This window comes from Pseudophryne corroboree, chromosome 1 (genome assembly GCF_028390025.1).
Source record: "Pseudophryne corroboree isolate aPseCor3 chromosome 1, aPseCor3.hap2, whole genome shotgun sequence".
Taxonomy (NCBI): Eukaryota; Metazoa; Chordata; class Amphibia; order Anura; family Myobatrachidae; genus Pseudophryne; species Pseudophryne corroboree.
The window spans coordinates 953,357,700-953,384,140 of record NC_086444.1 but is presented as its reverse complement, the minus strand read 5'-3'; the positions used below and the strand labels follow the sequence as shown (position 1 = coordinate 953,384,140).

Genomic DNA, 26,441 nt, shown 5'->3' with positions numbered 1-26,441 from the left:
AATCCCCCGCCAGTATAAAGATTTAAAGCGGGAACGAAGCCCGCCGTCGGGGGGCGGAGCTTGTTTCCTCCAGCACTAACCAGCACCATTTTTTCTCTCCTTATACAGAGAAGCGGCCCCAGACTCTCCCCTGCTGTTAGTTAATACAGAGGGACAAAACGAGGGGGGGGGGGCACATTATATGTGGTGTTTTACAATTGTAATAAAAAGCGCTGACAGACTGGGTGGTTTTCTCTCAGTAAACAGTGGCGCTGTGTGTGTGCTGGCATACTCTCTCTCTGTCTCTCCTAAGGGCCTTATGGTGGGTCAGTCCCCATAATATTAGGTGTCCCTGTGTGTGTGGGGATGTCAGTACGTCTGTGTCGACATGTCTGAGGTGGAAGGCTCATCTAGGGAGGAGGCAGAGCGGATGATTGTGGTGTCTCCGTCGGCGCCGCCGACACCTGATTAGATGAATATGTGGAATGTTTTACATGCTAAGGTGACTTTATCACAAAGTTTGGACAAAGCTGAGTCCAAGGATTAAAGCAGGAAGCCAATCCATAGCTTTTACTGTGTCACAGGGCCCTTCGGGGTCGCAGAAACGTCCCTTTTCACAGGTAGTAGACACCAATAACTTTTTCCCCATCTCACGAGCTGATCGCCCTGTTTGAAAAAAAGCTTGGGAAACTCCAGATAAGAAACTGCAGATTCTGAAGAAAATATTATGGCGTAACCTTTCCACTCCCAGGGCAGGTTACGGTGGGAATCCTCACCCACGGTGGACAAGACATTTACGCGCTTGTAGAAAAAGGGTGGCGTTACCTTCCCCTGATACGTCAGCCCTTAAGAGTCCTGCTGATCGCAGACAGGAAACTACCTTAAAATAAATTTATACATACGGGTGCCCTAAGAAGGCCGGCAGTAGTGTCGGCATGGGTGGGTAGCGCAGTTGCAGCGTGGGCAGATAACTGGTCATCTGTCATTGACACCCTAGATAAAGATACCTTTTGGTGACCTTGGGTCACATTAAAGAAGCAGCATAATATATGAGAGAAGCTGCGAGTGATATTGGGCGATTGAGTTCAAGAGCCAATGTCATGGAGTTTTCTGTTAGACGGTCCCTGTGGACCTGCCAAAGGACAGGTATACTGTCTTAAAAAAAAAAAAAAGTCTTTACCTTACAAAAGTGAAGTTTTATTTGGGGAGGGCCTCGCGGATCGGGTACTAGCTACGGCTATTTCCCATGGACAAAAGTCCACCCGTCCTCCACAAAATTCTCTACATGACGCGGGGGCTCCACTGAGGGAGCTAGCACCGGTGGGGGCACGTCTTCGACTCTTCAGACAAGTCTGGGTTCAGTCGGGCTTGGATCCTTGGGTGGTAAAAATTGTATCCCAGGGATACGAATTAGAATTCGAAGATGTGCCTCCTCACCGATTTTTCAAATCTGTCCTGCCAGTTTCCTCCTCAGAGAGGGAAACCGTGACAGCTGCCATACAGAAACTGTATCATCAGTAAGTGATTATCAAGGTTCTCCTTCTACAGGGGAAGGGGTTTTATTCAAGCCTTTTTCTCTGACGTCCTAGTGGATGCTGGGGACTCCGTAAGGACCATGGGGAATAGACGGGCTCCGCAGGAGACTGGGCACTCTAAAGAAAGATTTAGGACTATCTGGTGTGCACTGGCTCCTCCCCCTATGACCCTCCTCCAAGCCTCAGTTAGATTTCTGTGCCCGGCTGAGCTGGATGCACACTAGGGGCTCTCCTGAGCTCTTAGGAAGAAAGTGTTTGTTAGGTTTTTTATTTTCAGTGAGACCTGCTGGCAACAGGCTCACTGCATCGAGGGACTAAGGGGAGAAGAAGCGAACCTACCTAAGTGGTGGTAGCTTGGGCTTCTTAGGCTACTGGACACCATTTTGCTCCAGAGGGATCGAACACAGGACCCGACCTCGTCGTCCGTTCCCGGAGCCGCGCCGCCGTCCCCCTTACAGAGCCAGAAGCAAGAAGGTGGTCCGGAAAATCGGCGGCTGAAGACTTCTGTCTTCTCCAAGGTAGCGCACAGCACTGCAGCTGTGCGCCATTGCTCCTCATGCACACCACACACTGCGGTCACTGATAGGTGCAGGGCGCTGGGGGGGGGGGCGCCCTGAGCAGCAATACTGACACCTTGGCTGGCAAACTGGCACCATATATAGCCCCAGAGGCTATATAGGTGCTTTTTAACCCCTGCCAGAATCCATAAAAATGCGGGAGAAAAGTCAGCGAAAAAGGGGCGGAGCTATCTCCCTCAGCACACTGGCGCCATTTTTCCCTCACAGCTCCGCTGGAGGGAAGCTCCCTGGCTCTCCCCTGCAGTCAATACACTACAGAAAGGGTTAAAAAGAGAGGGGGGGGGCACAATTTAGGCGCAGTATACAATATATATAGGCAGCTATAAGGGAAAACACTCTTTATATGTGATATCCCTGTGATATATAGCGCCCTGGTGTGTGCTGGCATACTCTCCCTCTGTCTCCCCAAAGGGCTTTGTGGGGTCCTGTCCTCTGTCAGAGCATTCCCTGTGTGTGTGCTGTGTGTCGGTACGGCTGTGTCGACATGTATGAGGAGGATAATGATGTGGAGGCGGAGCGAATGCCTGTAAATGTGATGTCACCCCCTGCGGGGTCGACACCGGTGTGGTTGGACTTATGGAAGGATTACGTGAAAGTGTCAACTCCTTACACAAAAGGTCGACGACACAGAACAGCCGGCTACTCAGCTTGTGCCTGTTCCAGCGTCTCAAATGTCATGGGGGGCTCTAAAAACGCCCGCTACCTCAGATGGCAGACACAGATGTCGACACGGATACCGACTCCAGTGTCGACGACGATGAGACTAGTGTACCATCCAAATAGGTCCACCCGTTACATGATTGAGGCAATGAAAAATGTATTACACATTTATGATAATACCCCAGGTACCACATAAAAGGGTATTATGTTTGGTGAGAGAAAACTACCAGTAGTTTTTCCTGCATCTGAGAAATTAAATGAGGTGTGTGAGGAAGCGTGGTCTTCCCCCGGTAAGAAATTGATAATTTCTAAACGGTTATTGGGCAGCGTACCCTTTCCCGCCAGAGGATAGGTCACGTTGGGAAACACCCCATAGGGTAGATACAGCGCTTACACGCTTATCAGAAAAGGTGGCACTACCGTCTCCGGATACGGCCGCCCTGAAGGAACCTGCTGATAAAAAGCAGGGGGTTACCCTAAAAGATATAGTCACACACTCGGGCATTATATTGCGACCAGCCATTGCTTCGGCATGGATGTGCAGTGCTCCCGCTGCGTGGTCAGATTCCCTGTCGGAAAATAACTATGGATAGGGACAATATTTTGCTGACAATAGAGCATATAAAAGACGTGGTCTTATACATGCGTGATGCACAGAGGGATATTTGCCGGCTGGCATCAAAAATAAGCGCTAGGTCCATTGCCGCCAGACGGGGGTTATGGACTCGGCAATGGTCAGGCGATGCCGACTCGAATCGGCACATGGAAGTTTTGCCCTATAAGGGGGTAAAACTGTTTGGGGATGGTCTTTCAGACCTCGTTTCCACAGCTACTGCTGGGAAATCGACTTTTTTGCCACAGGCTACCCCACAACAAAAGAAAGCACCGTATCATCAAGTACAGTCCTTTCGGCCCCAGAAAAGCAAGAGGGCTAGAGGCTCATCCTTTCTGCCGAGAGGCAAAGGTAGATGAAAAAGCTGCAGCACACAGCTAGTTCTCAAGAGCAGAAGTCCTCCCTGCGTCCGGTAAGTCCACAGCATGACGCTGGGGCTGCTCAGGCGGACCCGGGTACGGTGAGGGCCCGTCTCAGAAATTTCAGCGCCCAGTGGGCTCTCTCACATGGATCCCTGGGTCCTTCAAGTAGTATCTCAGGGGTACAGGCTGGAGTTCGAGACGTTCTTCCCCCCGCCGTTTCCTAAAATCTGCCTTACCGGCACCTCCCTCTGCCAGGGAGGCGGTGTTGGTGGCTATTCAACACTATAATCACAACATGTGATTGTCAAGGTGCCCCTCCTTCAGCAAGGAAGGGGTTACTATTCCACAATGGTTGTGGTACCAAAACAGAACGGTTCGGTGAGACCCATCTTAAAATTAAAATACTTGAACTTTTATATCAGAAGATTCAAGTTCAAGATGGAATCGCTCAGGGCGGTTATTACGAGCCTGGACGAGGGGGATTACAGGGTCTCCCTGGACATCAAGGATGCGTACCTGCATGTCCCCATTTACCCTCCTCACCAGGAGTACCTCAGATGTGTGGTACAGGACTGTCACTATCAGTTCCAGACGCTGCCGTTGGAGTTGTCCACGGCACCGAAGGTCTTTACCAAGGTAATGGCCGAAATGATGATACTCCTTCGCAAGAAGGAAGTTTTTTTATTATCCCGTACTTGGACGATCTCCTGATAAAGGCGAGGTCCAAAGAACAGTTGGTAGTGGGGGTAGCACTCTCTCGGGAAGTGCTACAACAGCACGGCTGGATTCTCAATATTCCAAAGTCACAGCTGGTCCCGACGACACGTCTTCTGTTCCTGGGAATGATTCTGGACACAGACTAGAAAAGAGTGTTTCTTCCAGTGGAAAAAGCCGAGGAGTTGTCATCTCTAGTCAGAGACATCCTAAAACCAGGACAGGTGTCGGTACATCAATGCACACGAGTCCTGGGAAAAATGGTAGCTTCGTACGAAGCATAATTCCATTCGGAAGGTTCCACGCAAGGACGTTCCAGTGGGACCTGTGGGACAAATGGTCCGGGTCCCATCTACAGATACAACAGCGGATAACCCTGTCAGCAAGAAACAGGGTGTCGCTGCTGTGGTGGCTGCAGAGGGCTCATCTACTAGAGGGCCGCAGATTCGGAATACAGGACTGGGTCCTGGTGACCACGGATGCCAGCCTTCGGGGCTGGAGTGCAGTCACACAGGGAAGAAATTTCCAAGGAGATTTCGCTTCACATAAATATTCTGGAGCTAATGGCCATTTACAATGCCCTAAGCCAAGCAAGGCCCCTGCTTCAGAACCAGCCGGTACTGATCCAATCAGACAACATCACGGCGGTCGCCCATGTAAACAGACAGGGCGGCACAAGAAGCAGGATGGCGATGGCAGAAGCCACAAGGATTCTCCGATGGGCGACCTACACCCGGGAGAATGGGGACTTCATCCAGAAGTTTTCCAAATGCGGGTAAACCGTTGGGAATGACCACGGGTGGACATGATGGCGTCCCGCCTCAACAAAGTTGAAAAGATATTGCGCCAGGTCAAGGGACCCTCAGGCGATCGCTGTGGACGCTCTAGTGACACCGTGGGTGTACCAGTCGGTTTATGTGTTGCCTCCTCTGCCTCTCATTCCCAAGGTACTGAGAATCATATGAAAGCGAGGAGTGGAAACTATACTCGTGGTTCCGGGTTGGCCACGAAGAGCTTGGTACCCGGAACTTTAAGAGATGCTTGCAGAGGACCCTTGGCCTCTGCCGCTCAGACAAGACCTGCTGCAGCAGGGATCCTGTCTGTTCCAAGACTTACCGCGGCTACGTTTGACGGCATGGCGGTTGAACACCGGATCCTAATGGGCATTTCGGAGGAAGTCATTCCTACCCTGATCAAAGCCAGGAAGGATGTCACCGCAAAACGTTATCACCGCATTTGGCGAAAATATGTTGCGTGGTGTGAGGCCAAGAAGGCCCCGACGGAGGAATTTCAGCTGGGTCGATTCCTACAATTCCTGCAAGCAGGAGTGACGTTGGGCCTCAAATTGGGGTCCATCAAGGTCCAGATTTCGGCTCTGTCGATTTTCTTCCAGAAAGAACGGGCTTCACTGCCTGTAGTTCAGACTTTTGTCAAAGGAGTTCTGCATATTCAGCCTCCTTTTGTGCCCCAGTGGCACCTTGGGATCTAAATGTGGTTTTGGAATTCCTGAAATCACATTGGTTCGAGCCACTTAAGACTGTGAATTTAAAATATCTCACGTGAAAAGTGGTTCTGTTGTTGGCCCTGGCTTCGGCCAGGTGGGTATCAGAATTGGCGGCTTTGTCTTGTAAAAGTCCTTATCTGATTTTCCATATGGATAGGGCAGAGTTGAGGACTCGTCCTCAGTTTCTCCCGAAGCTGGTCTCAGCTTTTCACTTGAACCATCCTATTGTGGGCCTGCGGCTGCTAGGGTCTTGGAGGATTCCATGTTCCTGGACGTAGTCAGGGCCCTGAAAAATTATGTTTCCAGGACGGCTGGAGTCAGAAAGTATGACTCGCTGTTTATCCTGTATGCACCCAACAAGCTGGGTGCTCCTGCTTCTGAGCAGTCTATTGCGCGCTGGATTTGTAGCACTATTCAGCTGGCGCATTCTGCGGTGGGATTACCGCAGCCTAAATCAATAAAAGCCCATTCCACAAGGAAGGTGGGCTCATCTTGGGCGGCTGCTCGAGGGGTCTCGGCTTACAACTTTGCCGAGCAGCTACTTGGTCAGGGGCAAACTCGTTTGCAAAATTCTACAAAATTGATACCCTGGCTGAGGAGGACCTGGAGTTCTCTCATTCGGTGCTGCAGAATCATCCGCACTCTCCCGCCCGTTTGGGAGCTTTGGTATAATCCCCATGGTCCTTACGGAGTCCCCAGCATCCACTAGGACGTCAGAGAAAATAAGAATTTACTCACCGGTAATTCTATTTCTCGTAGTCCGTAGTGGATGCTGGGCGCCCATCCCAAGTGCGGATTGTCTGCAATACTTGTACATAGTTATTGTTACAAAAATCGGGTTGTTATGGCGAGCCATCTATTCAGAGGCTCCATTGTTATCATACTGTTAACCGGGGTTCCTATCACGTGTTATATGGTGTGATTGGTGTGGCTGGCATGAGTCTTACCCGGGATTCAAAATCTTTCCTTATTGTGTCAGCTCTTCCGGGCACAGTTCCTAACTGAGGCTTGGAGGAGGGTCATAGGGGGAGGAGCCAGTGCACACCAGATAGTCCTAAATCTTTCTTTAGAGTGCCCAGTCTCCTGCGGAGCCCGTCTATTCCCCATGGTCCTTACGGAGTCCCCAGCATCCACTACGGACTACGAGAAATAGAATTACCGGTGAGTAAATTCTTATTTTTGTGGTCCCGAAACCGGATGGCTCGGTCAGGCCCATTCTGAATCTAAAATCCCTGAATTTATGTCTGAAAAGGTTCAAATTCGAGATGGAATCTCTCCGGCCAGTGATCTCCAGCCGGGAAGGGGAGGTTTTTTATGGTGGCACTAGACATGAAGGATGCATACCTTCATGTCCCCATTTATCCTCCTCATCAGGCGTACCTGAGATTCGCTGTACAGGATTGTTATTCCCACGTCCGTCAAGTTAATGGCGGACATGATGGTACTCCTGCGCAAGCAAGACGTCACATTATTCCATACTTGGACAATCTCCTGGTAAAGGCGAATTCAAGGGAAAAATTGTTACTAAGCGTATCTCTCTCCCTGAGAATACTACTACAACACGGCGGAATACTTATTCTACCAACGTCACAGTTGGTTCCAAACTCGACTGTCGTTTTCGGACATGGGCCCTCATTCCGAGTTGTTCGCTCGGTAAAAATCTTCGCATCGCAGCGATTTTCCGCTTAATGCGCATGCGCAATGTCCGCACTGCGACTGTGCCAAGTAAATTTGCTATGTAGTTAGGATTTTTACTCACGGCTTTTTCATCGTTCTGGCGATCGTAATGTGATTGACAGGAAATGGGTGTTACTGGGCGCAAACAGGCCGTTTTATGGGCGTGTGGGAAAAAACGCTACCGTTTCCGGAAAAAACGCAGGAGTGGCCGGAGAAACGGGGGAGTGTCTGGGCGAACGCTGGGTGTGTTTGTGACGTCAAACCAGGAACGACGAGCACTGAACTGATCGCAGATGCCGAGTAAGTCTGAAGCTACTCAGAAACTGCTATGAGGTGTGTAATCGCAATGTTGCGAATACATCGTTCGCAATTTTAAGATGCTAAGATTCACTCCCAGTAGGCGGCGGCTTAGCATGAGCAAATCTGCTAAAATTCACTTGCGAGCGAACAACTCGGAATGAGGGCCATGATTCTGGACACACAAAAACAAAAGGTCTTTCTCCCAGAGGAAAAAGCCCAAGTACTCCAGAACATGGTCAGAGACAAAATGAGTGTCAGTTCATCAATGCACTCATGTATTAGGAAAGATGGTGGCGGCCTACGAGGCCATTCCACACGGACTTTTCAGTGGGACCCTCTGGACATATCTCTCTCTCTTTCTCTTTCTCTCTCTCTCTCTCTCTTTTTTTTTTTTTAACTCGTGGCACACCGAACAATATTTTTAAATTGCCAAGGCACACCATCAGTCCCCCACGGAAAAAAAAAAAGACGTTGGTCCCCCACAGTAAAACAAAAAGCCCTCCCCCCCCCCACACACACACACACATTGGCCTCCACAGAAAAAAACGATTACATTATTCCCCATAGAAAAAACAATCACATTGCACCCGACATAAACCATTTTGCTCCCCACATTAATTACATTGCTCCCTACATACAATATATTCCTCCCCAAATAAGTTACAGTGCCCCCCACATAAGTTACATTGGTCCCCCATACTTTATTCACCACAAATATTAGCCCCTACCGTCATCTGTCCTCCTCCTTGTCTGTCCCTCAATGGCGGGGGTTGCATACAGTGCTGTGAGCACTGAGCAGCAGGGCGGCAGGTGCGGATGCGGGAGGGTGGCGGGCAGGAGGGAGGGTAGGTGTGGATGCGGGCGGGCTGCCTGGCTTGTGGAATGACCGATGATGCGGCGGGCGTGACCTATGATGTCACTGCTGCATCTCCATGGCATAGGTCACGGCCCATGTGCGCTTGAGTCTGTGCCTCCCAGAGGATCCCAGTGCTGCTGCTGCCTGGGCTCACAGTTTGTTTTGAAGGTACGGCAGCGGTTCTAGCTCCGCGGCACACCTTACAACCAGTCACGGCACACTAGTGTGCCGCGGCACACCGGTTGAAAATGCCTGTTCTAGAGGGTCGCAGGTTTGGCGTTCAAAATTGGGTTCTTGTGACCACGGACGCGAGCCTCCGAGGATGGGGAGCAGTCACACAGGAGAACAATGTTCAGAAAATATGGTCAGGCCAAGAGGCTTACCTACACATCAGTGTGCTGAAATTGGGAGCCATTTGCAACAGCCTCAAACTAGCGGAGAATTTTCTACACAACCTGCCTGTTCTGATCTAGTCAGACAACGTCGCGGCAGTGACGCAGGGGAACCGCCAGGGCGGGACAAAAAGCAGAGCAGAAATGGCAAAAGCCACCAGGATTCTTCGCTGGGCGAAAAATCATGTAAGTGCTCTGTCAGAGGTCTTCATTACAGAGGACACAATCTCCATCTAGGAGAGTGGGGACTTCATCAGGAAGTCTTCACAGTGGTGACAAGTCGTTGAGGACCTACTCATATGGACATGAGGGCATCACGCCTCAACAGGAAGATTCGGACGTATTGTCCCAGGTCGAGGGATCCTCTGGCAGCGGCGGTGGACGCCCTGGTGACACCGTGGGTGTTCAGTCGGTCTATGTGATCCCTCCACTTCCTCTCATCTCAAAAATATTGAGAATCATAAGACGAACAAGAGTGCAGACGATACTCATTGTTCCAGATTGGCCTCGAAAGGCCGGGTATGCAGATCTTCAGGGACTGTTTTCAAGTTCCGTGGCCCCTTCCTCACAGGGAGAACCTGCTACTACAGGGGCTGTACGTGTTCCAAAACTTACCGCGGTTCCGTTTGACGGCATGGCGGTTGAACACAAAATCCTAGGTAAAAAAAAAAGGGTATTCCAGAGGAGGTAAATCCTACTCTTATTAAAGTTAGAAAATATGTTACGGTGAAACACTATCACCGTATCTGGAGAAAATATGTGTCTTGGTGTGAAGCCAAGAATGTTCCTACTGAGGATTTCCAACTAGGACGTTTACTCCATTTTCTACAAACAGGAGTGGATATAGGCCTAAAGTTAGGCTCAATTATGGTGCAGATTTCTGCCTTATCCATATTCTTTCTGAAGGAATTGGCTTCTCTCACAGAAGTCCAGACTTTGGTAAAAAGAGCGTTACACATCCACCCTCTTTTGTGCCCCAGTGGCACCATACGACCTTAACGTGGTGTTAAGATTCCATAAGTCACACTGGTTTGAACCGCTTCAAACAGTTGAATTGAAGTTTCTCACTTGGAAAGTGGTCATGTGATTGGCCTTGACATCTGCGAGGCGGGTGTCCGAGTTGGCGGCCATGTCTTTCAAGAGCCCCTATCTGAGTTTCCATGCGGATCGAGCAGAGTTGAGGTCTTGTCCTCAATTTCGGCCAAAAGTGGTTTTGTCATTTTCATATGAATCAACCTATTGTGGTGCCTGTGGCTACGGGATCCTTGGAGAATTCCAAGTCCCTTGAGGTAGTCAGGGCCTTAAAGATTTTATTAGCCAGAACGGCTACGGTTAGGAAAACAGGTGCACTGTTTGTCCTGTATACAGCCAACAAGGTTGGCACTCGTGCATCTAAGCAGACTGTTGCTCGCTGGATCTGTAACACGATTCAGCAGGCTCATTCTAAGGCTGGTTTGCCGGTACCAAATTCAGTAAAGGCCCATTCCACTAGGAAGGTGGGCTCTTCTTGGGCGGATGCCCGAGGCGTCTCGGCATTACCACTTTGCCGAGCAGCTACTTGGTCGGGGTCAAACATTTTTGCTAAAGTGCTACAAGTTGATACCCTGGCTGAGGAGGACCTCGTGTTTGCTCAGTCGGTGCAGCAGAGTCATCCGCAGTCTCCCGCCCGTTCTGGAGCTTTGGTATAAACCCCATGGTCCTTACGGAGTCCCCAGCATCCCATCCTCTAGGACGTAAGAGAAAATAAGATTTTAAACCTACTGGTTCCTTTACCCAGGGTTTGTTTATTTAAAGGGAAAAAGCCTGAGGTGAAGTTTCCCCCCTCTCATGAACTGAACGCTCTTTGTGAAAAGGTTTGGGAGTCGCCTGACAAAAGGTGGCAGATTCCCAAGAGAATTTTTATGGCATATCCTATCCCCTCTGACGACAGGGAAAAGTGGGAGTTGTCTCCCAATGTGGACAAAGCTCTGTCCCAAAAAAGTGGTGCTTCCGTCTCCTAACACGGCTGCCCTCAAGGATCCTGCGGATCGCAAGCAGGAAACGACATTAAAGGCCGTTTATGTCACTACGGGTGCACTCCTCAGACCTGCCGTGGCGTCGGCATGGGTGAGTAGTGCTATTGCTAAGTGGGCTGATAATTTGGCACCTGACATGGATACCCTTGATAAGGATAACATTCTTTTGACTCTCGGTTATATCAGGGACGCTGCAGCTTACTTAAAGGATGCGGCGAGGGATATTGGCCTCTTGGGATCCAGGGCCAATGCCATGGCAGTCTCGGCCAGGAGGGCGCTGTGGATTCATCAATGGAATGCTGATGCTGACTCCAAGAAAGCTATGGAAGCTTTCCCTTATAAAGGTAGTGTCTTGTTTGGTGACGGCCTCGCTGACCTGGTGTCTACAGCTACTGCGGGTAAGTCATCTTTTCTTCCTTTATGTCCCCGCACAACAGAAAAAGGCGCCTCATTATCAGATGCAGTCCTTTCGGCCTAATAAATACAAAAAAGGTAGAGGAAGGGGAAAAAGGTCGCCTGCTGTGTCTGGCGCCCAGGACCAAAAGTCCTCCCCCACCTCTGCCAAGTCCACCGCATGACGCTGGGGCTCCACTACGGGAGTCCGTGCCGGTGGGGGCCCGTCTCCGAATCTTCAGTCAGGTCTGGTTTCAATCGGGCCTAGATCCTTGGGTCTTAGACATAGTGTCCCAAGGGTACAAACTGGAGTTTCAGGAGATGCCCCCCCACCGATTTTTCAAATCAGCCTTGCCAGTTTCTATCCCAGAAAGGGAAGTAGTAAATGCTGCAATACAAAAGCTGTGTCAACAGAGGGTCATTGTCCCGGTTCCCCCGTCCCAACGAGGGGAAGGGTTCTATTCGAGCCTCTTTGTCGTGCCAAAGCCGGACGGCTCGGTCAGACCGATCCTGAACCTAAAATCCCTCAATCTGTATTTGAAAACTTTCAAGTTCAAGATGGAATCTCTTCGAGCTGTGATCTCCAGCCTAGAAGGGGGGGATTTTATGGCGTCAGTCGACCTAAAAGATGCCTACTTACACGTCCCGATATATCCTCCACATCAGGCCTTCCTGAGATTTGCGGTGCAGGATTGTCATTACCAATTTCAGACGTTGCCGTTTGGGCTTTCCACGGCCCCGGGGGTCTTCACCAAAGTGATGGCGGAAATGCAAGCAAGCAGGGTGTCACAAATATCCCGTACTTGGACGATCTCCTGATAAAGGCGAGATCAAAGGACCAGTTGCTAAGAAATGTGGAACTCTCCCTGACGGTTCTGCGACATCATGGTTGGATTCTAAATTTGCCAAAGTCTCAGTTGATCCCGACAACTCGGCTGCCCTTCTTGGGCATGATCCTAGACACAGAACTACAGAGAGTGTTTCTCCCGGCGGAAAAAGCTCTGGAAATCCATTGCATGGTCAAGGAGTTTCTGAAACCAGCAAGAGTGTCGATTCATCAATGTACTCGAGTGCTAGGGAAGATGGTTGCGGCTTACGAAGCCATTCCGTTTGGCAGGTTTCATGCCCGGGTGTTCCAGTGGGACCTGCTGAACAAATGGTCCGGGTCTCACCTGCACATGCACCGGAAAAGAAGTCTATCTTCCAGGACCAGAATTTCTCTCCTGTGGTGGCTGCAAAGTTCTCACCTTCTAGAGGGACGCAGGTTCAGAATCCAGGATTGGGTCCTGCTGAGCACGGATGCAAGTTTCTGAGGCTGGGGTGCAGTCACACAAGGAAGACGTTTCCAGGGAAAATGGTCAAGCCAGGAAACTTGTCTCCACATAAACGTTCTGGAGTTAAGAGCCATTTACAAAGGCCTTCTGCAAGCGGAACACCTTCTTTGAGGTCTACCTGTCCTGATTCAGACAGACAACGTAACGGCGGTAGCGTACGTAAACCGCCAGGGCGGAACAAAGAGCAGAGCGGCAATGGCGGAGGCCACAAGGATTCTCCGCTGGGCAGAAAAACACGTGAGCGCTCTGTCAGCAGTCTTCATTCCGGGCGTGGACAACTGGGAAGCAGACTTCCTCAGCAGACACGATCTCCATCCAGAAGAGTGGGCTCTTCATCAAGAGGTATTTGCATATTTGCAGAAGTGACAAGGCGTTGGGGAATTCCTCAAATAGACATGATGGCGTCTCGCCTCAACAAGAAGCTTCCGAGGTATTGTTCCAGGTCAAGGGACCCTCAAGCCAGTGCAGTGGACGCCCTGGTAACTCAGTGGGTGTTTCAGTCGGTATATGTGTTCCCTCCACTTCCTCTCATTCCAAAGGTGTTGAGGATCATAAGACGAACAAGGGTTCCGGCAGTACTTGTCGTTCGAGATTGGCCACGGAGGGCCTGGTATCCGGATCTTCAGGAATTGCTCATAGAAGATCCTTGGCCGCTTCCTCTCATAGAGGACCTGTTACTGCAGGGGCCATCCGTATTTCAGGACTTACCGCTGCTGCGTTTGACGGCCTGGAGGTTGAACGCCAAATCCTAGCTCGAAAGGGTATTCCTGGGGAAGTCATCCCCACTCTCCTTAAGGCTAGAAAGGAGATCACGGCAAAGCATTATCCCTGTATTTGGAGAAAATATGTGTCGTGGTGTGAAGCCAAGAAAGCTCCAGCGGAGGAGTTTCAGCTAGGTCGTTTCCTTCATTTTTTGCAGACAGGCGTGGATGCAGGCCTGAAATTGGGTTCCATCAAAGTGCAGATTTTTGCTTTATCTATTTTCTTTCAAAAAGAATTGGCCGCCCTTCCTGAAGTTCAGACTTTCGTGAAGGGAGTGCTGCATATCCATCCCCCGTTTGTGCCACCCGTGGCACCGTGGGATCTTGACGTGGTGTTGCAATTTCTTATGTCTCACTGGTTTGAACCTTTGCGAAAGGTTGAGTTGAAATTTCTCACTTGGAAAGTGGTCATGCTTTTGGCCTTAGCGTCCGCCAGACAGGTGTTGGAATTGGCGGCTTTGTCTCACAAGAACCCATATTTGATTTTCCATGTGGATAGAGCAGAATTAAGGACTCGTCAACAATTTCTGCCGAAGGTGGTTTCTTCGTTTCACATAAATCAACCTATTGTGGTGCCTGTGGCTTCGGATGCCGTGACTGTGCCAAAATCTCTCGATGTCGTGAGAGCTTTGAAAATTTATGTCGCCAGAACGGCTCTGGTTAGGAAAACGGAGGCTCTGTTTGTCCTGTAAGCTTCCAACAAGATTGGAAATCCTGCTTCCAAGCAGACTATTGCACGCTGGATTTGTAATACGATTCAGCACGCTCATTCTACGGCTGGATTGCCGTTGCCGAAGTCAGTGAAGGCCCATTCTACCAGAAAGGTGGGCCCATCTTTGGCGGCTGCCCGAGGGGTCTTGGCACTTCAACTTTGCCGAGCAGCTACGTGGTCGGGTTCAAACACTTTTGCAAAGTTCTACAAGTTTGATACCCTGGCTGATGAGGACCTCGTGTTTGCTCAATCGGTGCTGCAGTCATCCGCACTCTCCCGCCCGGTCTGGAGCTTTGGTATAGACCCCATGGTCCTTTTGGAGTCCCCAGCATCCTCTAGGACGTCAGAGAAAATAGGATTTTAATACCTACCGGTAAATCCTTTTCTCCTAGTCCGTAGAAGATGCTGGGAGCCCATCCCAGTGCGGACTGTTGCTTGCAGTTGTATTGTTAGTTGTTGTTTCGATTACACGAGGGTTGTGTATCGGTTATGTTCAGCTTGTTGCTGTTTTTCGTTCATGTTGTTCTCTGGTATTCCTGCTAATCCAGTTGTACGGTGTGTTTGTGGTGTGAGTTGGTATGTGTCTCACCCGTAGTGTAACAAAAAATCCTTTTCCTCGAAATGTCCGTCTCCCTGGGCACAGTTCCTATAACTGAGGTCTGGAGGAGGGGCATAGAGGGAGGAGCCAGTTCACACCCATTCAAAGTCTTATAGTGTGCCCATGTCTCCTGCGGATACCGTCTATACCCATGGTCCTTTTGGAGTCCCCAGCATCCTCTACGGACTAGGAGTAAAGGATTTACCGGTAGGTATTAAAATCCTATTATTTATTCTATGCTTTGGAATTTCCTGTATAGCAGGTTTCCAGATGAGCGATCCCACACACATGAATGTATTTGTTAGTAATATTTTTATATGATTGCGTAAAGTACATTGTATAATTTGTGAATTAAATGCATTGATACATAGGATGTCCATTCTGTGTTTTCCAGTCTCCATTTGGTATGCAGGCTGAATATGCTCACCCTCTGGAAACCCTCATTTTGGGAGCCGGGTTTTTCATTGGAATCATGGTTTTCTGTAATCACGTCATTCTCCTTTGGGCATGGGTTTTAGTTAGACTTATGGAAACAATAGATGTTCACAGGTAAGTGCATGTGCGCTTTGTTTATTGTTGTGTTTAATACTCTTGTAAAATAACTGCAAATAATGCCTCTTATTAACTACATTGGTTACATTCAGAACCAAAGATCTCACTTTGTAATAAGAACTCATTTATACAAACTTTTTCCACCCAAGCGAAAATAAGGCCATATTAATGTCCGCTAAATCCACCAGAGTTGCAAAGGTGTACGCAGCCACTGTGCAAAAATATGCAAATGCTGCCACCGGATTTGTGTTCAGAAGCCCACCGCCTTTGCGAGTTCCCATGGCCGAATACAAACACACAGCATAGATTGCAGAGTAGCCCTGTGGTTGCGGTGCATGGCTGCAGGAAGTGAGACGCAAGAGCCATTGGAACTGCGTTACAGAATTGCAGTCACAGGCTGAGACACGCCCCTAGACAAGCGCAACACACATGCCTTTTTGCTGACACACCTCGTTACCTCCCCCAAACCGTAACTATCAACCAGTTTGCAAATTATCCTTCTCTAAGATCGCTGTCATAAGAGCAATGCTGCACATATGCATTGCGACTTGGACTCATGCGTCAGACGAAAATCGCTCAACTACGTACAAATCGGGTTTGTAGCCATGTTTGAATCAGGTCCATAGTTCAATAAACATACATTCAACCTCATCAACCTCTCTGTTCCTCCTTTCTGGCCAACTGCAGTGCATTGTGGGCTTAGTAATGCAAAATTTGAGGTGCTAGCAAAGATGGCACTTACCATACCAGTACTGGGGGAACACAAGAACATCTGCAAACTTTTTGTAGTTAAAGATATACCTGCATATCTTTTAACGAGATATTATCTGCATGTCACCATGGCCTATGCTATCTATCTGATAACGTTACTAGGTAAATAACTAGTATTTAGATTGTGTTTTGTGTAGTTTCTTCCAGGGTGCTAACCTCTGAGAAAGCTGTAACTAAGCACAGTCTAATGTCCTTTTTCTGTTCTCTTTCAGTGGTTATGACATTCCTCTGAATCCACTTCACCTCATACCATTCTATGCAGGTGTACGTTTTCATGATTTCCATCACATGAACTTCGTGGGTAACTATGCATCAACATTTACATGGTGGGATAAACTCTTCAACACAGATGCTCAGTATAACAGCTACAAGGGCAAAGTAAAGGCACAGCAAGAAAAGAAGACAAAATAACTTATTCCCAGGCACAGCTTAATTCTCCAGTGTGCGGACCACAAAATGCTCTTAATAATGCCTAAATTCTATCGCAGAATGAAGAGTAGAGTCTGATTTGTATGTAACGTTTCTGCAAGAGAAAAATTTTGTGGAATTCAGTCACAAACCCATTTGCAGCTGCTGTACAAATGCCTCATTGGGCCTTAATATCAGAAAGACAACCTGCAGTTCGGCAGAACACGTCAAGCACAGCTGATTGCTACTGTCAAGTGCGACTTTTCAGAGAATAGAGAGACTTTTTTTCCCCGGCACTTTCATCTATTTGACTATCTTATTCAGTAAAATACAGTATCCTCTTTGTAAAATGTTTGATTTTGATTTTTCTACATAATACATATTAATTATTTATTAGTTTAATTGAAAACCATATTGTGCCTCACCTAGTGTGATAGTAGAAATTTTGTTTGTGAGGTTCACAGGGTGAGGAAGGATTTCAGCCACAGTTCATGTAAGCACCTTACTTTGGTGTTTGTCACTAACCTGGCCCCCTCTGGATCAGGATTATGGGTGTTCTGTGTTCAACCACTTGTATACATTATGGACTAGGATCATTGCCAATAGGAATAAACATGCTACCCAGGCTCCTTAGCTTAATTTATGTCCCAAAGAGCAGAGGTTTGTTTTTTTGCACTTTAAAATTGCAACATTTTTAACATTATTGTACAGTGTTTTTATATACAGATATTTTCAGAGATGGTTCATAGCACCAAGTGCATTGTGGGATACACCACCATGGGGTTGTATATATTTATATAAATCTGATCTGAGTGTTAATTTCTTATCTTTGGTGGTATATGAGCTACAGACCAAATTGGTCTTGTATTGTAATATTTGTGATCTTCCAAAAGAGCATTCTGAACTATCAAAATCTAATTGCATGACATTTGGGCAGGTTAAAAATTATGGTGATCTGATGAGCCCTGCAGAGACACTTAGTGGGCCAATGAGTGACCAGCAAGTCTTAAAACAATACAATAAGCAAGCTGGTCAGCAATGTGCGGGATTTGTTTTGCCTGACGCCTCAATGACCAGATCTTTGAATTTGGCCTTCCATGTATAGACAAACTATTATCCGATCCTATTGTTAGGCTACCCATCTAACTCTACAGAACTGAACATTTTCCTTGTATACTTACAGAGACATGCAGTAATCATCCCATCAGGTCTTGCTACAGTATGGACACTTTTTTTTAATGTTTTCATAACTGCAGATCTGTAATACTGGAAACTACTGCTCCTATACCAGATTTTAGTGATCGTTTTTAAATTCTACATAGTTAATTATGTAAATAAAAAATGACAGTAAATCTGTCCGGGAACGGATAATTTGAAGACTGCAAAATTAGACAACTGTTGACCTTTAACACTTAAGGGTCGATTCTGTTAGCCATGAGTAAGTATGGCTATATGCAGCATTTACGGTACCTCCGGAATCAATAGGGCTGCATCCAAATTTTGCGAGATCAGGCCATGAGGGGGGCAAGTTGCTGTGCCATTGCCAGCATTTCTATGCGATTGCAACGGCAGCTCGCACCTAATAGGAGCAAACCCTTATATTACATTATATGCACTCTTAAGGGGGAATCCATTTCCCCCCTAAAAAAAAAAATCTGTTGAGTCCGCGCCACCATAAGTGCATCATATAGCATCACTAACTTGCACCCGCAAATACTAGGTAATTGGATTTTCCCCGTTTAAGTCGTGTTTTTATTTTGTTTTTTAATGATGAAATAAAATGTTAATCATTCCGTGTATATATGTTTTTGTTTTATTATAGAAGTATTATATTACATGTATAACTTCAGCATATTTTGCTTTGGGAGTAAAAATATCCCAGTAGTTCTATCTATTATTAGACTATTTTGGTACAGGTTTCTCAGTGATTTGGACATTGCAATAATTTAACATTGTGAAGTTGTGGAAATTTAAATTGCACAATTGTCTCTGATATTATAGTATAACTGCATCCCCCATCCAGATTTAACCCGTTGATGCAAGATTGTTTTATTTTTATTAGTCTTCAGGTGCTATAAAAACTTTTTTATTTTTTTTAAACTACAAAACTAAAGTTATAAATGTGTCCACTTGATTGGACAAAATGCATCTGTAACATCAAAAATTGCCCTATTATTATGGGACAGGATTTTAACCATGCAAGTTTTTTAATTGAAAAACAAGCATCTGGCATGGTTCCAATTTGTTTTAATGTTGCCAGAAACAAAAAGTCCCCTAAGTAGACCATATGAAGAATAAATGGAGAGCGCACTTGTAAGTAACTTTAAAACCACACTTTTTACTTAAAACATAAGCTCACATACATGTAAGTTTAAAATCATCCGCATAGGTGACAGCAGCAACTTAGCTGTTCAGTGTCCGTGCTCTGGCCCGCTTCCACACCGGCTCTGCTTCCGTCGGATAACGTCACAGCAGCCACGTCCTTAGCCTCGCCCAACGCGTTTCATCCTATTGGGACTTCATCAGGGGTTGTGATTTACCTGCACAGATGTTACTATATATGTGTGTGTGTGTGTGTGTGTGTGTATATATATACAGTGATCGCACTGCGCCCAAAAAAAAGTGGGTCCCAGGGACCCCTCACTTTTTAAAATTGGGGTCCTACTGGTCCTTTTCTGGGTCCCATCGGAATGAAGGTTTTTATTAATCTTATTTGGACACTACAAAAGTGTTGCAAGGTGGGGGGATGGAGTGACAGTGCTGCTGGGCTGCATAACATGCAGGACACCCTGCACCAGAGCTGTGTAACTAGACATTGTGGTGCCCTTTGGCAGAAAGTGAATTGGAGCCCCAGAAACTTCAGGTGGTGGCTTCATGGGGAAGGGGCGTGACCACATAATAGTGCCAATTAACATTACACCACACCATAGTGCCGCTTATACACATTGCACCAGGTAGAACCTCCTATACACACTGCGCCAGGTAGAGCACGTTATACACATTGCACCAGGCAGAGCACATTATACACATTGCACTAGGCAGAGCACATTATACATATTGTGCCAGGCAGAGCATGTTATACACACTGCGCCAGGCAGAGCACATTATACATACTGCGCCAGGCAGAGCACATTATACACATTGCGCCAGGCTGAGCACATTATACACATTGCGCCAGGCTGAGCACATTATACACATTGCGCCAGGCAGAGCACGTTACACAGTTTGCGCCAGGCAGACCACATTATACAGTTTGCGCCAGGCAGACCACATAATACAGTTTGCGCCAGGCAGACCACGTTATGCAGTTTGCGCCAGGCAGACCACGTTATACAGTTTGCGCCAGGCAGACCACATAATACAGTTTGCGCCAGGCAGACCACATAATACAGTTTGCGCCAGGCAGACCACGTTATGCAGTTTGCGCCAGGCAGAGCACGTTATGCAGTTTGCGTCAGGCAGAGCACGTTATACACATTGCGTCAGGCAGAGCACGTTATACACATTGCACCAGGCAGAGCACATTATACACATTGCGCCAGGCAGAGCACGTTATACACATTGCGTCAGGCAGAGCACGTTATACACATTGCGCCAGGCAGAGCACGTTATACACATTGCGCCAGGTACAGCACGTTATAAACATTGCACCAGGCAGAGCACATTATACACTTTGCACCAGGCAGAGCACAGTTCATGAGATAGTGGGGGACACTATGAATGGGGAGGCACCGAGCAGGATGGGAAGGGGGCAGAGAGATGGTGGTGGGATGCGGGATCACTAGGCAGTAGAAGGGGGTTCTTGCTGAGGGGCAGTGAGATGGGGGCAGAGGGCTGGTTGGGGGGAGGGAAGAGGGAGTTCATGAGATGGTGGGGGACACAGGGCTGTATGGGGGGACACTATGAATGGGGAGGCACTGAGCAGGGTGGGAAGGGGGCAGTGAGATAGGGGTGTGACACTGGGTTGGGGGGGTGGATCAGTATGTCTGAACTGATTGGGGTTTAGATGGGAGGGCAGTGAGATGGCACAGTGGACTGGTTGGCGAGGGAAGGGGGAAACACTCTGAGGCAGGGTGAGTAATGGTGGGGGACACTGGGCTGGAGAAGGGGCAAACACTGTGAAAGGAGCATTGGCCTGCTGCTGTTCAGTTTCTGCCTGGCCCCGCACAGTGGCTCCAGCACCGCACACTCACACTCCTTCCCCAGTGTCCCTGCATCCTCAATTACCTTTGCACCGCCAGCTCTGTGCAGGGATCTGTCCCTCAGGTGGCGGGCCCCGCAAACTAAATCGCTCTGCCGGGTGATGTCACCCGGCAGCAGCGGCTCCGGCTCAGACCCTGGCTCTCGCATCACGGACCTCCCTTCTCCCCTACCCGTGGACTAGTGCATGACGACGTTTTTATTCAGCAGCTCTTGCACCTGGTCCTGGAGCGCCGCGCTGTTGCTTCCCGTGGTGCCGGCTCCCTCACTCCTCTCAGCTTGAGAGCGTTCTCTCTGGCCGGCACTGCCATCATCCCGCCCAGCAGCAGCCGCCTGACACGCGTGTCCAACGTGCCCGCCCTCTGACCAATAACGTCAGAGCAGAAAGTCAAGCGCCAGAGAATCAATCCCAACGGAGCGCGTCCCCAGGGACCCTCCCATTCTTAAAAAGTGAGTCCCCAGTCCTCATTTTGGGGTAAAATACGCGCTATAGCGCGTTTTTGCGATCACTGATATATATTTATACCCAATGTAGGCGTTTCCTTTAATCAGGGAGTTCATATTACTTCATCACAAAAGTTCATTATAAACAATCATAAAACACGGACAATATACACTCTTCCTTATAGGAAAGAATCCCACTGGAGGTCTGCGTCTTCAATACATGAAATCTCTATGTTTATAATTAATCTAAATTTCTGCAGGATGATACATTGGTTTCCACAGGAAAACATCGGGGTGTGGAGTGGATCTTGATCCAGAGGCACCAACAGGCTAAAGTTTTAGGCTGTCCCAGGATGCATTGGGGCCTCCCCTATAAACCCCGCCTCCAGGCACTGAGAGCTCAGTTTCGAGTTGGTGACTGCAGCAGCAGGTCACCTAACAGGAGGGCTGCACTGGGCAGTCCTGAAAAAGAGGATTTTGGTAGTTCCTGATAAATCTATTTCTCCGAATCCACTCGGAGACACTGGAAAGTTAGACAGCTGGGGTGTGAAGGACGGAGACCGGAGGTAGCACAATGTATATAAAATATCTGAAGTGCACAGCTGGCTCCTTCCCCTTCACGTTCCCCCGTCCCTCCAGTTTGAAAAATTGATGGAGAGAAGATGGAACGGAGAGAAAACATTTGGAAAGGAACCAACCATGGCCCTCATTCCGAGTTGTTCGCTCGCTAGCCGCTTTTCGCAGCAGTGCACACGCTAATCCGCCGCCCTCTGGGAGTGAATCTTAGCTTAGCAGAATTGCGAGCGAAGTATTCGCAATATTGCGAAAAGATTTTTCTTTGCAGTTTCTGAGTAGCTCGAGACTTATAGGCCCTACACACTGGCTGATTTTAGAAACATAGAATTTGTCGGCAGATAAGAACCACTTGGCCCATCTAGTCTGCCCCTTTTTTTTTTTTATATTATTTTTATTTCTAACCTTATTTGATCCTTATTTCTTTGTAAGGATATCCTTATGTCTATCCCATGCATGTTTAAATTGCTCTACTGTTTTAGCCTCTACCACCTCTGATGGGAGGCTATTCCACTTGTCCACTACCCTTTCTGTGAAATAATTTTTCCGCAAATTTCCCCTGAACCTCCCCCCCTCCAGTCTCAGTGCATGTCCTCGTGTCCTATTGCTTCTCTTCATTTGGAGAATGTTTCCCTCCTGGACTTTGTTAAAACCCTTGATATATTTGAAAGTTTCTATCATGTCCCCCCTTTCTCTTCTCTGCTCCAAACTATACATATTGAGATTTCTTAGTCTTTCTGGGTATGTTTTGTGATGTAGGCCATGCACCATTTTAGTTGCCCTCCTTTGTACAGTTTCTAATGTATTAATATCCTTTTGAAGATATGGCCTCCAGAACTGAATACAGTATTCTAGATGAGGCCGTACCAATGACCTATACAGTGGCATTATTACTTCTTTCTTTCTGCTGCTGATTCCTCTCCCAATGCAGCCAAGCATCTGACTAGCCTTCCTCATTGCCTTGTTACATTGCTTACCTGCCTTTAAGTCATCTGAAATAGTGACTCCTAGATCCCTTTCCTCCTCAGTAGTTTCCAGTATAGTGCCATTTTCAGGGAGCTCTGCTGGCAACAGACTCCCTGCATCGTGGGACTGAGGGGAGAGAAGCAGCCCTACTCTCTGAAGCTAGGTCCTGCTTCTTAGGCTACTGGACACCATTAGCTCCAGAGGGATCGGTACGCAGGATCTCACCCTCGCCGTCCGTCCCCAGAGCCGCGCCGCCGTCCCCCTCGCAGAGCCGGAAGACTGAAGCCGGGTGAGTATGAGAAGCAAGAAGACTTCACAGGCGGCAGAAGACTTCGTGATCTTCACTGGAGGTAACGTACAGCACTGCAGCTGTGCGCCATTGCTCCACACACCTACACATACTCCGGTCACTGTTAGGGTGCAGGGCGCAGGGGGGGGGGGCGCCCTGGGCAGCATTGGGGACCTCATCCTGGCAAATGAACACATATATTCAGCTGGGCCCTGTATATATGTAGGAGCCCCCGCCAAAGAAATAAAATTTAAGCGGGACAGAAGCCCGCCGCCGAGGGGGCGGGGCTTCTCCCTCAGCACTCACCAGCGCCATTTTTTCTCCACAGCATGCTGAGAGGAAGCTCCCCAGGCTCTCCCCTGCTGATACACGGTAGAAGAGGGTTGAAAAGAGAGGGGGGGGGGGGCGGACGTAATTAGGCGCAAAAAAGTATATAAACAGCAGCTACTGGGTTAACATTAAGTTGCTGTGTTATTCCTGGGTTATATAGCGCTGGGGTGTGTGCTGGCATACTCTCTCTCTGTCTCTCCAAAGGGCCTCGTGGGGGAACTGTCTTCAGAAAGGACATTCCCTGTGTGTGTGTGGTGTGTCCAGGGCCGGCAAGAGAAATCTTGGGTCCCGGTACACCAATTTCTCCGGGGCCCCCCACCCTGCCTTGACTCCTCCCCCCCCTTATAAAGCACAAAGTCGCTGTAAAAAAATTATATATATATATATACACACACACACACACACATACACTGTGTATATATATATATATATATATATAAAATATACAGTATATATATTATAATTTATACATATATATATATATACACACACACATATATATATATGGTCCTTGTATGGGCGGCATACAAGGACCATATACACAGATGCAGATCTGAGGGGAGGGCACCGGAGCAAGGTGAACGGAAGTCCGGAGTGCCAGGGACATTTTTTGTATATATATATATATATATATATATATATATATATATATATATATATACAGGGCCGACAAGAGAAAACTTGGGGCCCGGTACACCAATTTCTCCGGGGCCCCCCACCCTGCCTTGACTCCTCCCCCCCCCTTATAAAGCACAAAGTCGCTGTAAAAAAATTATATATATATATATACACACACACACACACACACACATATACTGTATATATATATATATATATATATAAAATATACAGTATATATATTATAATTTATACATATATATACACACACACATATATATATATATATGGTCCTTGTATGGGCGGCATACAAGGACCAGGGCCCTCATTCCGAGTTGATCGCTAAGAGTCATCGCATCGCAAATGTACGAAATGTAAGTATCTGCGCATGCGCAAATGCGTGATTACGCATGCGCGAGTACATACGTACGACAACTGTGCAAAATTACTCAGAAAAAATAAAGCCGTAACTGCCAAACGAAAACGAGGAGTGGCGTGGGCGTGGCGGAGGCGAGACTTCGCAATGCTCCGACAAGGGCGTGAAAGTGGGCGTACAGTGTGGGAGTATTCAACTCGCAATGGGCGTGTTTTTCGCAAATAAACATTGTCGCTGTTAAAACTAACATAGGAAACCGTAGCAACATTCACGCAGCAGCAGAGTAGGTCTGCAGTTACTCTACATTTGCGAAGTACTGGTACAAGTGTGTATGCAGTTAATTGGATATCACATTCATCTGATGTCCAATTACTTGTTAATTAATGAGCAGATGAAAGTTACCAACCAGCAATTGTCTGAACACACATTACATGTTTATTCTACTCACATATAAATCTCACACACTGCCAAATAAGGGTGTGTTTTTTGTTGAATTTGTTGTGTAAGCATTTTTTAAACTTGTTTTAATGTGTGTAAGACTCCCAAATACAAGCAAGTGAAAATATTTGTGAAAGTGTTTGAAATCTGCAACATTTGTTACAAATAAACCAACACCCACATAATGCAGCATACACTTTAATTTAGTCTTCAAAGTCACAATAATATTTGCTTATAATATCTCACAATGTTTGAAATGATGTCCTGTTGACCATAGATATTTATAAAAAGCGTCGTGTCTGTTTACTTAATATGGACATTAAAGTGTGGTGCAAAGCATACCTTTTTTTTTTTTTGAATTTTCAATTTTTAAGGAGAATTAGCAGATTGGTCTACAAGTGTCTATATGCTGACCTAATCTTTCTGGAACTGCATTACCTTGAAGAAACTGCTCAAATTTTTACAATATATTTTTTATTACTATCATAATATTTCACAACCTTTAAACAACATGGCTCCACGTGAGTCGCACAGGCAGAGATGGACCAAGCAGCAAGCAGATGGCACTGACAATCATTAGATAGCAGAACTCAGTACTCTGCAAACTTCTGCTTCTGACAAAAGTATATTTTTAAAGCATAAATAAAACATGACACACCCTGCCACACACAAATTTTAAACCAAATGAGAAAGAATTAGGATCCACCACACAAACACAACAATACATAGCACACTAGTAAGAGGAAGATGGCTCTGGTGTTTATACACATAAACTCACAGGCTACAATACATCCAAACAGAAAGAATACATTTCACTAAGAGGGAGTTATCCATTCTGGTCACACAAGCCAGCTCCAAAAATACATAGAGGCAACATCAAAAACATGGGTGCTGGCCATCTGGAGAGACATCACTTTCTTCTTTTTCTCCCCGCCTGAGGCTGTTCTTCTTTGGAAGGTCTGCGGAGCGACCTTCGTTGGGCCTGCCCAGTGGGCTGTTCTTCCTGGGCAGGGGCAGGGGAGGTAGCCGATGTGGGTGGCTCTCTGCCACTGTGGGCAAGGGAGACAGCGATGGCCTGGAGCCCTTGCAAGATGTTATTTGCAAGGGTTTGGAATGAGGAGGCAAGTTGTTCTTGGCCCTGCCTGATCTCTGCCAGACGTTGGCAGAGTTGAGCAACACCTTGCTCAACACAGGTTCGGTGCTCAGTGAGCCGGACAGCTATCTGGCTTACCTCCCGGATGACCCCGTCTTGAAACCGATTTAGGCTCTCACCATACCTAGCGATTTCAAGCAGGATCTCCGGGATAGCAGAGGGTTGGGTGGGGGGGCCAGTAGGAACCTGCAGAGGTGGGATTTGTTGGCCCACACTGCCAGACTCACTAGGTCCCTCCACCTCAGCCTCAACCACATAACCGTCCTGTGACTCAAACGGATCACCCCCCTGTGCTGTGTTTTGTGGCAAGCAAATAGAAGAATGTGTGGGAAAAAAGTAG

General features: G+C 47.6%; 1 protein-coding gene across 1 annotated transcript in view; it reads left to right on the top strand.

The window, feature by feature from the left end:
* MSMO1 (methylsterol monooxygenase 1) overlaps positions 1–17,064 on the top strand; it is a 29,548-nt gene extending 12,484 nt beyond the window's left edge. The window contains exons 5-6 of the mRNA XM_063920430.1: positions 15,378–15,532; positions 16,519–17,064. Of these exons, the coding sequence (XP_063776500.1) occupies positions 15,378–15,532; positions 16,519–16,717 (354 nt within the window). The 3' untranslated portion in view covers positions 16,718–17,064. The remainder of the gene's footprint in view (positions 1–15,377; positions 15,533–16,518) is intronic.
* Positions 17,065–26,441: the final 9,377 nt, after the last annotated feature.